The following is a 12,377-nucleotide window of genomic DNA, read 5'->3' on the forward strand; positions in this document are numbered from 1 at the left end:
TTTATTTGGATATATAGTACATGTAGCATAGTATTTGGGGTTTGAAATTAATGTGAGATTCATAGAGCAGGGCTGTGCTTTCTTGGCAGTGAGGAAAGAACAAACCACTAGTGGGCAGCAGAGTCCTGTGCTGCTCCCACAGAAACAAAACTTGGTTGGTGAAATTCAACCTTCATTGTGTCTGACAGTATGTCTTTAAACAGACATTCTTTGTTCTTTTCTGCTGTTTATTCCAGCTAACAAGAACCACAAAACAGCATCTAAACTAATGCAAGAAAACATTAGAAAGGATAAAACACTGCAATGATCAGTAGGACTGATCAGGGCATGAATTAAATGTTTTATCAGATCAGCTGCCGTCTGTGAAAATGTTGTGGTTCTCTGTCTGCATGTCTGCAGATCTGCTCTATCTGATTACTTTTTACTGCGCTCTGCTGCTTTCCAGTTAAAGCTGTGACTACAATCCATCAATAACTGTGCAAATAAAGGCCAAGCTATGATCTGACTGAGTTACATGAACTGATAGTGGAGAAAAGAGTGCATTTTTTCCTGCTGGAACAACCAACAATAATCCATCTACCCAACCTGGTACTGCAGTCAATTATATAAATGTCAAATGCAGTCCAGTGTTTGTTCGGCCTGAGTGAGTGCAGGTTCTGTAGATAAGAGACACACAGAGACTGACAGTGGAGGCCCAGTCCTATATTTTCTCTCTTACATCAGCTCTGTCTTGTGTATGTCTGCAATCCGTCGCTCCAGTTTCTCCGAATGTTTGGGGAAAAACTGGAATTTGGAGCTGTAACCTTCAGGATGCTTCCCAGGGTCGTAATCGCCAATCTCAGCTGAAGGAAGGATCAGGGAAAAAGTTGAGTGTCAAACATATCCACAGACATTCGCATTCATTAAAATTATATCTACAGTTTCCAACACACTGGTGCTTTTGTCAGTGGAGACGGGCTGAACATGGCTGGGATTATTTGCAGTCCTTCATGCCACACTGCACACCCTCAGATGACTCTGCAAGGAGGAGCTGACCGGGCAGCCCATCTTTAATTCATCAGCCCCTCCTCCAGAAGACCTGCTTCCCTTCAAACACTGTGCTTTCTGTGAAGCGAGCGCTGCCACCATACGTCATGCGCGCTGTGTTTCCTTCTCTGTTTGTGTATGCGGTGAGGAGATGATAAGATGTCAGATAACCACTTCAAAGACTTCATAATTCGGCATGATTTTGTGTTTGCTAAAGAATCTTCGAGCAATTCAGACAATTATCCGACGGCACAGAATGATTTTTCATTTAATGAGCGTGCATATCAGTGTGGAAAATCACATACAAACAGTGTGAAAAGCTCATTACACGTTTTAAATGTTATGCGAACAACTGCAAGCGCATCCTTTGAGGAGTATTTTATGTTCTCATAGAAAATCTATTTGCTCGGCTGCTGTGTATTTGTCAGCGCGCTGAACTATAGGGCACGACAAAACAGAGGTTGAGATTGCAGTGAGAAACAGAGATTGGTACAAGTCATTTCCATCTGTCACTTTGGATTACCTTGAAGGATGTAGGCAGCGAGCATGGCCGCATCCGAGGTTTTACACAGGAGCCGACCGTGGTAGAGGTCTCTCTTGATTTGCAGGAAGACAAGATACCTACAAGGGTCAAACATCATGTCAGACGGTCTCACAACTTGTTAGAATACTGATTGTGATTCTAAATACCCACAACCTCTCATACAGTTACATTTCCCCGTGAAAACACAGAAGGAATGAAAACAATAATAATAAAAAAAGAGCGAGCAGGAGCAGCAAACCTGATAAACCTCAAAGGCTGCGTCTTGAGTTCACGTTCCCTGTGGGCGGTTTGAATATTTCTTTTTGATTTAACTGAAATGAGGGTTTTGTTTTGGGGGAAAGGAGGGTAGAAAGGCCCTGAGGGAAAAGCTGCTACTGACTGCTGTGCTTCTCTTAAAGCCTCCAGCCTAGCTTCATACTCGTCCAACTAATCAGCACCTGAAGCATGAACTTTAATGAGACAACATTTGCAGCGGGGATCACGGTAACGACAATGGAGATGACTTATTATTATCATCATTATTAAAGGTAAGCACCCCTACATTCAGTGCGATTACTCAAGAGCTGATTTTAGGAAATAAGACAATTAGTCAGGCAGATCTGCTTCCCTCTTCTCTGCACTATTTTCACTGAGGCTCATGATGTTTCTTTTAGAGAGACACACAACAAAAAGCTGCTTACACGTCCCATGTTGTTCACACTGCAGCAGGTTCAACAGATCCTTTTCAAAGTATAATGACTACAGTACATGGGTACAAACATTAGCAGCACTTTGTTGCTGATGTTTGGATTATAATACAAAACACACGTGAAGAAATCAATCGTGATTTCACTTCAGGCTCTTTTGTTAGCTTTTCCAAGTGAAATGGTCTGCTGGAAAACAGGCTTATAATAGCAAAATATGGCTACAATATATGGAAAAGCTGCTTGCTTTTACTCTATAAGGTTTAATATATAATGGCGGGACTTATTGTATCATAGTTGGCAGGTATCATAGTTGGCAGGTATCATAGTTGGCATTTTAGCTGTTTTCAGGCTTAAAATCAACATGGCCACCGATAACCAAACACCATGTGTCATTTTTAGAGAAAGATTCTTCTAAAATATTATTATTATTTATGAAGATATTGTAGTAAACCTGCTGACATGCCATAAATCCACACCTGACTCACACACTACTTTATAATAAATAACTCAGAAAGCCTTGGAGTCTTGCCAGTCTTTTCTTCAGGAGGAAGTGACATCATGAGAAGCAGGTCATGTGATCTGGAATTAACACACTTCCTTGTAATGGGTAACTTAGTTGAAAGTGAGTTCACAGACACAGATACAATTTGTTACTGTCCATATAAAATTTGGTATACTGTTAAAAAAGGAATATCTGTCATAATTATCTCAACTGAATAAAAAGAACACAATCAAAACTATTTTTGAAACAGCTCATGTTTTTATAGTTTATCTAATTGGAAGGAGGTTGTTATTAAATTTTGACAGTTATTTAGTTTACATTTGACTGATACCTAGTCATTTTTTCGTAAAAATATATGCAAAATATATCCTATGGACCTCCAAAGTCCCTCAATTATATATTGACCCATACAATTTGTATTTAGTATGAACTCTCTGAACCATAAGCAGTTTCTGGGCCTTTTTTTATTGCTCCTGTCACATTTTTCTTCAGTGCAGGCTAATTTTTCACAGGAATATGAAATCCAGCACCTCTATGAAAAACATCATAATCACAGCTAGCAGTTAAAGAACTGAAAATGAGTATTTTGTGCAGAATGACAAAGTTATAATGTCAGAAATCTTAAAAACAACAACAAAATGGAAATTAGTTTACAAAATTGAATAAAAGCTGGAATCAACACGTACAACATTTTTCTAACTGCCCACAGGTGTTATCAGCACAGGCAAAAAAAAAAAAATAGTGACTCTACAGATTATGAATATTTTACTACACTACATTTTTAATGCTTTTCCATTCTTACCTCGTATCTGCTCTGTGTGAAAACAGCCTGCAGTTCAGCTGAAAAGTACCTGAATTTTTTGTCACATGACTGTAGGTCACAGCTGGCATCATGTAATTTTTAGCTTTTAAAAGAATCTTTCTCATGCAAATCCTCAAATGAGAGCTAGAATAATGAAATATCACAATTTTAAGCTTTAATTTGGGTGATTTTCCTGATGGAACAACAAGTAGAAAAGGTCAAACTTCTTTCAGCTTTTAGGATTTTTGAAGCTGAGAAATGGTAAAACTTTTAGGATTTTTTTTTTAAAGCCTTTCACACCTGCTGGCAGATTTAGCTGTTTTTAGGGTTAATGTCCCCACAGAATAGAACTAGAGAGAGCACACACTGTCTTGTTCTGTGTGAGACTGATTATTTATCCTCTCCCGCCCTCTGTGCTTTGCCCTCTTCACTGCCATAATCATGTATCACTCTGTCCTTCATCCCCCTACTGCCCACTTTCACTCTCTCTCAGTCAACACCCTTTGCCCCCTCTCTCCTCTGAGCACTCTGTTCATTATGCTCACTCTACATGTGGTGCACATTTCATCTCATTACCCCTCAAAGACAGAGTGGACTCCTCTCCCTCCGGTCAATAATGAATACATGAGTAAACTGTGCAAACACACATTCACCGGCTGCCTACTCTCAGCGTCATCTGGAGGAAGTGTGAACTCACGTCTGCTCAGCATTAGTGGATCTGCTACTTCCACCAATTTCTGCAAATTAATTTTAGAAAGTATTATGATAAGACGCCAGTTAGGAGGAATAACCGTGAGAAAATGTGTGCACGGAAACCCTATATGATGTTGCTTTTCCATGTCCTGCCCATTATCTTTCAGAGCTACCAGGAAAGGCTTTTACATGCCTCTCTGCCTCACAGCTCTTCAAAACTGTGTTCTGTTTAAAGACAGCAAAGTACTCAAGCATTTTAATTATGAAAGGCCATAAATAATGATTTAGAAAGAGACATGTTTGCTCTGTCTGAAAGTTTAAGAGCACAATCTGTGCCACAGTTGAATCTGAAGAAACAAAACAACTAGCCGCCGTGTCAGATGACGGTCCCTGCATGGAAAAATCTGTCTCTCTTCTTTGTTGCTAAAGTGAAACAAACTCTCACTGTAGAAGAAAAAACATGAAGAGCCTTTATCAAGTCATCTGAAGTGATAGCCACAACAGGAGGTCATACCGAGTGATTTCCTCCTTCAGAGAAGCAGGATCAGGAGGGTAGAACTTGACTCTCAGACACATAGTGAACGGAGGCTGAGCTGCAGAAACAAACACAGGAGACGAACAAAAATAATTTCAGTCGCACAGATTAATCAATCAACTAATGCTTATTTGCATAGTCACCTGTTTTGTTCAAGCTTCTGTCAGCAATTTGCATGATTGTAGTGACTTGCTTATGTTGCATGGACTCTCGCTAACTGTGGCGTCATTAACTGGTGGATGTTTATTGCACTGTGTTGTTATAGTCTGTATGTTTTTCCCTGAATTGCAGCTTAGCTTTTTACAAGACTAGTTTCTAATGAACGATCAATCATTCTGTCAAATAAACTAATACTATAAATCCTAAAAATAAACATTACAAATTTCTAGCAGTTGGTTAAACTCTTAAACTGCAATCAGAATTAAATATTTCCTTATAGAAATTTATTTCTATTTGCTTATCATCACTCTCTTTTGTTAGAAAACCCAGTATATTAAATTAAAGGCAATTGCTTTATTTTAAAATAACCCCCATTTGCATACTTTCACCATTTACTTTACAATTATTGGTTTACAAATAAGCTTATATTTGATGCATTACAGAGCATCGTTCCTCAGAGAGAAGAACAGCATTTGACACTTTAAGAATATTTCAGTGCATGCTGGGATATATATAGAGAATATATGCAAATGAACTCACAGTTTTTCTGCACAACCTAATTTGATGACCATAGTAAACTATTCATTGGAGATTCAGTCAATTGAACTTGTGATTTCTGCAGTTCTGAAGGGATACTGAAACAATTCAGTCATCTAATTGCACTGAGTTAATAGAAGAAAAGTTTAATGTACTTTATCATAGCTTATTATGAGACTAATGTGCACTAAAAAGAATAGATTTAACTCTACGCTCCTCAAATAAAGAACACAAGTCAGCGGAACGTCCTCATTTTGTAATGAATCACAGAGTTATTGTTACTCACTTTCGTAAAGCAGGAGACTGGCTTGATTTGTTGGCACAAAGTGTAGATTATTTCAGATCCCATGGCTGTACAATTTCTAATTATTATTCACCCCAAAGAATTAAAAAATTTTTACACTATAGAGAAAAAAAATAGATCTTTCCTTACAACACACTGAAGCAGGAAAACAGCATATCCATCAGTATGAAAATAGCCCTGTTTAAAGCATACGTTCAGCATCCAAAGTGCAAAAAGCTCAAGTAAAAATGGCCTTAAAGCATCAAAAGTACATGAATACAGTACAACATTAAACAGAATATGATATTAGTATATTATTTTTACTTATACAACTGCTTCTGTCATTTGAGGTAGATCAAATACTTGCTTCATTAAATACTGGGGGGTAATTTAGTCACAAACATTTCATCATATATTATAGATTTATCGATGGTGTCATGTGTAAAATGTAACCCTGCAAATTGAGTTAACTCCAATCAAGTGTAATAACTCCTTTCAAATGTAGTGAACAAAAGTAGCATTAAATTAAAATAATCAAGTGCAGCCACCTCAAATTTGTACTTAAGTAGAATTTTTAAGGAGCCCTTGTCTGCTGTTTTAATTGTATTCATGACTAATGAAACTTTATATTGTTTAGTCACTATCACTGTATTTTCTATTAGCTCAAACATTTCGTGTCATTCATCAGTGTCAGTGCATACTCCATGTTCAGGATAAAGGATTTAATTACCGTCTCAGAGATTCTAAACAAATAAATAACCTTCAAGTACTTACATTTCATCTGCTTTGCGATTGATTTTGTGAACTCCAACCAGTGCTGCATTAGAGAGAAAAACAGATCAATGCTAATAATTAAACATCACAAAACATCCTCTGTGAGTAATCAACACATCAAATCATTCAGCTCACACTTGCGGTGTCAGCTGCCATGACGTTCAGCTGTTACTACTGACAGTTTTTCTGGGGAAACCTGTTTTCACAGCGCATGGTGTTACAACGGCACTGTGCAATATGTCGAAGCTGCATCGAACATAAAGAATTTGGAGGGTTTTCTTTCATGAAATCATCAAAGATTTGAGGCGCATGAGCTCAAACGACTCTGTTCCACATTCAGGGATCTCTTGAGATTGATCTTTGATTGAGCTGCATCCCGTGGTGACAGACATACTTGGTCTGTGTCTACGGCCAAATTCAGAGTCGTCATTCTTTCACCAGGTTTCCTTCTCGCCAACCCAACCCACCCACAGCAACAACCACCAAAATAGTCCTGAGTGACAGCAGGGGAAATGCAGCTTCAGCAGGATTCGGCTCTTGTCTGCAGGACTACAACATGATCTGTGAACATGTTAATACTTCATGAATCAAGCAGTGCTACTACATGCTTCGCAGCCAGAGAGCCTGATGCGGCAACCTTTAGTCTGAAAGGCAGCATGAATAAGAGAAACCGGAGAACACAACTTTTCACTCTGGACCACAATCTCACACTCAGCCTTTGACCAAATCAAAGGCATCCAATTTTCAAAAGACAACCGTGTATTTGATTTTCACACGGACTCAGAGCAACGCAGTTACATGTGCATGAAGTTATTCTTAGTTCACATTCAACAACCTTTGCTCTTGAAAGTTTAGATGAGTTGCATATAACAAGACACATTACAACTCAGGCTTTACTCTTGGAACCTATTGTTGACTATTTAAGGTATTTTTTGGCATTGTTCTCTTGTTTACTGTCTTGTCTTCAGTTAGATTTGAAAAATGATGCCACTTTCTTGTCATCATAATGCGGTAAAGCCAGAAGACAGTTAGCTTAGCTTAGCATACAGACAGGAAGCAGAGGGCTCCAGCTCCAAATTGCACAGACATGAAAGGAGTATCAATAATTTAATCTCCGTCTCAACAAGAAAAAGAATAAAGGTGTTACCAAAAGGTTGCACTGTATCTTTAAATAGGCAAACTGGTGCCATATCATATCACAAAACACACTCAAAGCACCATATAACTAAAAACTACAGCCCAATTGATGCTAGATTTTTAGGGCTAACACTGATTTTAGGGAATAAAAAATTCTGATATTGATATATCAGCCAATAGTTTATATAAATATGTCAAAGTTGCATTGAAAAGAGAAAGTGATGGGGTCTTTGATTTTTAACTTTCCAGCATGTATTTCACAAACTAGTTAGTCACTAATTACCACCATAAAGACAGCTTGAATCTGCACCACCATCTGCTCAGCTGTGATGTGTGCTCTGCTACATGTGCTGCAGACAGTGCTGGAAAGAATGCTGGACAGGTTATGCAACCAATGTTTGGCATTCTTTTTTGTCACAGTGGCCGGAATGATATGAATGCTCTTTCTTTGGTTAGTTTTTTAATAGAAAATTATACTCAGTCTAATCAAAAATGCCATTTGAAGGCTCTCATTAGGAAAACAATGAATAAAATGCACATAAGCTGCACACAAAGATTCCCTGCCATGTTCACAAACACTTACCCGCTGCTTGTCTGGATCCACATATCTGATGCCAAAATAGTCTTTCTCCAGTAAGTTGAGGTGGTGGCAGATGAGGTCAAACAGATACTGTCCCTTTGCATCCCGCTGTAACAGAAGAGAAAACAAACAATGGAAAATTTAGTAAGCATGTCAACAGGAACAAATCACCTCAGACCAAAAGGATTCAACAAAAAGGAAGACTGGCCTGAGTTTAAACATGAGAAATAATTCCTGTTAGCAGAATGTGCTCCAGTTTTTTTTTCAAACTCCACCAGAGATATCTTGGATTCATCTAATATTAATACACAGCCAGAGCCATCTGAAGTGTCTGGAATAAACCCCGTCACACAGCTAAAAAAAGGAGCTTAAAGAGAGAATGGATTAAAAGTACTGAGATCTCACTGGGGTTTTGCTAATAATTTGCATTCTGAACCTCATGAGGAAGCTTCCCCTGGAGAAATACTTGTGTGTACCTGACAGAGACAAACTTTGGCATCCTGCACTGTATCCAATGCATATCTGATATACACTTCTCTTTGTACAACGCTGCAGTCTAAATACCACTATTGAACATCCTGGCTTCAAACAGAACACTTGGATCAAACTAGAAGAGATTTTATTCTTTTTGTTTTTCTGGTGGAGATCCAACTGTAGCACACAACAGTGTTTGAAATGGCCTTCACTGTTTAGAAACAACTCCAAAGATGACAGGACAGAAACAAATTAAGCGCTGCTCAGAATAATTTCTTGATTTCCCACTGGAAGCGTTTTAGACACCTATGAGAGATGCAGATATAATTTGCATAAGTGCATTAAGAGCAATTATTACAAATGGGCGCATCACTGCTCTGTGCCAAGTAGAGGAATAAATGAGCTCTTTGATGAATTCAGCGGTGCAGAGGTGTCACACGAGGCGCAAATCAGTGACACTAGAATTCAGTATAGAGATCTAAATGTTAAAGGCAAATCTAAAACTGCATTATTAGAGTAAAAACTCAATTTGAAAAGCAGAAATTGTATGCGAGTTCATATGAACCAGCTGAAATGTTTTTAGGACGTCACAAATCTCTAAATATTTTGACTTAAACATGTAAAGCTGTGCTGCCTGTGACATTTCAGTGTCCTGACTTGTGTGACTTTGAAGCATCACAGCAGAGCATATGTGATGAGGGTAGAAGGCAGGTGATGAACCAGCAGCAGGCAGACAGCTAACAAGCATGTCCATGTGCTAAATGGTCTGTTAAAGCTACACTGATTAATATATGAACAGTAGGTTTAGTGACTAAGCTGAATGTAAAACAGAGAATTATCACCTGATTCTACACTGCAGGTTCTCTCAGCACTGTGGAGTCTGTTTATTTTTGGTACATTTTCACTTATTAACCTCTGTATTTTGGTTATTTCTTGCAGCTCTCATTGCTGTAATTTCCAGTTTCCAGGAAAAAATCTCTACACTGCAAACAGTGAACTGATGAAGCTAATGACTAGCTGGTGAGCTCATTAAGCTTTTCCAAGACAAAACTTCTGCCACCTCGCAAACTAGTAACACCAATTTGCATCAAACAGTAAATACAGATCAGGAAAAACAAGCACAATGGCTGATAATGTTATTACTCCGCAAGCTTTGAGCACACTGTTGAAAACATTCATTGTCATTTTGCAGAGTTGCATAGTTCAGTTATCGATATTGCACAGATTCAGAGTATGCAGAATGTTTGGGGTTTATGATGGTTTCTTTTTTCCCTTTTTCAATAAACACCCACACAGGACCCTGTTGTGGTTCATATTTGAGGCTCTGGTATTCTCTGATGCCCAACTGTTCAGTTCAGAAAGCATTTATTTTTGGTGGAGATGCTCGGAACAGTTCTAAATTAGATTCAGGAACCAGGAGCAAACTGGTTCTGTGGTGGTGGAAATTCCCTTGTAGCTGAGGATTTAGAAGCTTAAACACAAAACATTTACCTCAAGTGTTGTCTGAGACCAAAGCAGGACAAAAAGACAGTAAATACTGGACTGGAACAATATCTTCTAAATCAGCAATAAGCACTTGCACAAAATTTGATTTGAATTTGTTGAGTCCTTTATCATATATTTCCTGAACTACATCAGAAAACATTTCTAATTTTAGATCGTATTTAAATCACAGTTATGCAACGCACAGTACTGATAGTAATGGAAGCTCTTGCGGAAAAAGATTCTACAAAGACATCAGTATGAACTTGTCTCCATGTCTCATAAATTACAGTCTAATGAGGACTCAGGCCACATCCCTCGCAGTGACTCATGAAGTCAGAGAAGGTCAAGGTTAAACAGCCACAGTCGGCCGTCTCACGCCTCCTTCTCTTCGCTCTGGGCTCGAGATGGTAAGTAGAAGTGTCCCTGGCAGCGCTCTCCTTCACGTCATTACTCAGGCTGCAGATAACAGGCACTTCATTACGGCAAAAGCCTGTCAATGCAGGGCTTCTCCCTTAACCGCCGTGACTCTCTGTGACCAAATGCCGACTGGAGCTCGGCCACTGGAGGTAACTGACCTTTCTGTAGCGAGACCGAGGGGCTTCATGGGTGCTCTCCACTGTCACTTCAAGATCATTACTTCATTGTAATTTCACTAACCAGTCTGACGTGCCTGCAGAGTACAGAGGCTTGAAAAAATGAAGAAGGAAGGCTCCTTGGGTGTGTGGAGATGCACATGTATAAGAATCAGAGGCATTTATACACACACATACAACAGAAATACACAACAGCACAAACCATGAATGTATACATGAACCTGAAGGCATTAGAGGAGATTTAATTTCCTACGACTTTGAACGTAGCATGCGCATGCGCACATACAACCTCTCCCTCACCCCCCTCTAACCTCCCCTCTCTTAACATTTACGAAGAAACGCCCCCCTCCAGAAACTTGGGTAGCACTCGTGAAGTTGTCTTTTACGGCTGGGTCCCCCTGGATCTTTATCTGCCATTATGTAAAAAAAGATGAACAAAACAAGTCGCCAGCTAACTACGAAGCTATACCAAAGCAACACATACAGAAAACACGTAAGTCCAAGGCGTACCTAATCTACGTAACTAGGCCTGAGCTGGAAGATTTTTGATTGACAGGAAAGGGAGCAAACCAAACGCCTCGGTCCGAGCGCATTGATTGGCTGATGTTTTTCAGGTCCTGCCATGTCCACAGTTATTATTTTTATTTTTTTATTCTTTTAGAGACCATACATACAAGTCCACTAAAGGTCAGTATATTCATTTTATGTGAATCAGACAAATTAAACAAAAAAAAAAAAAACATCCTCCATAATGCCTTTAATGTACACGAAAATCACAGTGTGGGGGTTCTGGAAATACGATTTCTCAAGCTTGCTTTCTCCAAGAAAATTTAATTTTCTTGGTACTAAGCATGTACATTTTTAATTATTTACCAATTTAAGGTCATTTAAATCTAAGACATTCCATTTTTCTACACATAAAAAATAATATAGACATAAAGAAAGCTAGACATGCTGATATTTTCAAAGTGTAAAGCCTGATTCCTCCTTCAGTTTTCTAATTGGACTGAGAACTCAGCTATAGGGAGCCACAGAGGGCAACAAAGCCAGAAACATTAAAAACAGTTCTGCAGCAGAGGACACGCTGAGTCAGTAAGGACATCTGTTCTTTTGTTGCACGGAAAGAGCAAGTTTGTTAGTATTCAACAGCTCTCCTGCCACCCTCCCTCCCCGTTCCCCCTCTCCTGCTCTCCGCTGCCCCCGACACAGCTGCATTGTTCCCCCGCCGTTCCCTCTGATTGCAAGATTAAGGTGATTGCAGAGGAGAAAGGATGCCCTGGAATATCTAATTAATACTAATGAACCATTTCCTCGCTTGGACTGGCATCTTAATATAGCGCTTTGGGAGTCTCAGCAGATTTGCAAAAAGGTTTTAATGGTGTTGGCGTGTGGCACAAGGAGCTGTAATACCACCAGGTGAACAGGTGTGACCCCATTCACATTATTAGTTATGTTTGCTCAATAAACAGCTCAAACTAACAGAGAGAAGAATTTGCATGAATTGTAAGGATTTGCTCAGCAGGAAGTCACCTGTGGCCAAATATCTCTGATATGCAGACCAAATGTG

At 39.1% G+C, this 12,377-nt stretch overlaps 1 protein-coding gene across 4 annotated transcripts in view; it reads right to left on the minus strand.

Annotated features, from left to right (window-relative positions):
• The window catches only part of LOC110956074 (FERM domain-containing protein 5), a 69,476-nt gene that overhangs the window by 12,631 nt on the left and 44,468 nt on the right, over nt 1-12,377 (minus strand). For all 4 annotated transcript variants that reach the window (XM_051952795.1, XM_051952796.1, XM_051952793.1 and 1 more), the window contains exons 2-6: nt 8,262-8,366; nt 6,542-6,584; nt 4,768-4,846; nt 1,550-1,647; nt 719-842 (exon numbers count right to left, since the gene is read on the minus strand). In XM_051952795.1, coding sequence (XP_051808755.1) covers nt 719-842; nt 1,550-1,647; nt 4,768-4,846; nt 6,542-6,584; nt 8,262-8,366 — 449 coding nt within the window. The remainder of the gene's footprint in view (nt 1-718; nt 843-1,549; nt 1,648-4,767; nt 4,847-6,541; nt 6,585-8,261; nt 8,367-12,377) is intronic.

Source organism: Acanthochromis polyacanthus, chromosome 8 (assembly GCF_021347895.1).
Source record: "Acanthochromis polyacanthus isolate Apoly-LR-REF ecotype Palm Island chromosome 8, KAUST_Apoly_ChrSc, whole genome shotgun sequence".
Taxonomy (NCBI): domain Eukaryota; kingdom Metazoa; phylum Chordata; class Actinopteri; family Pomacentridae; genus Acanthochromis; species Acanthochromis polyacanthus.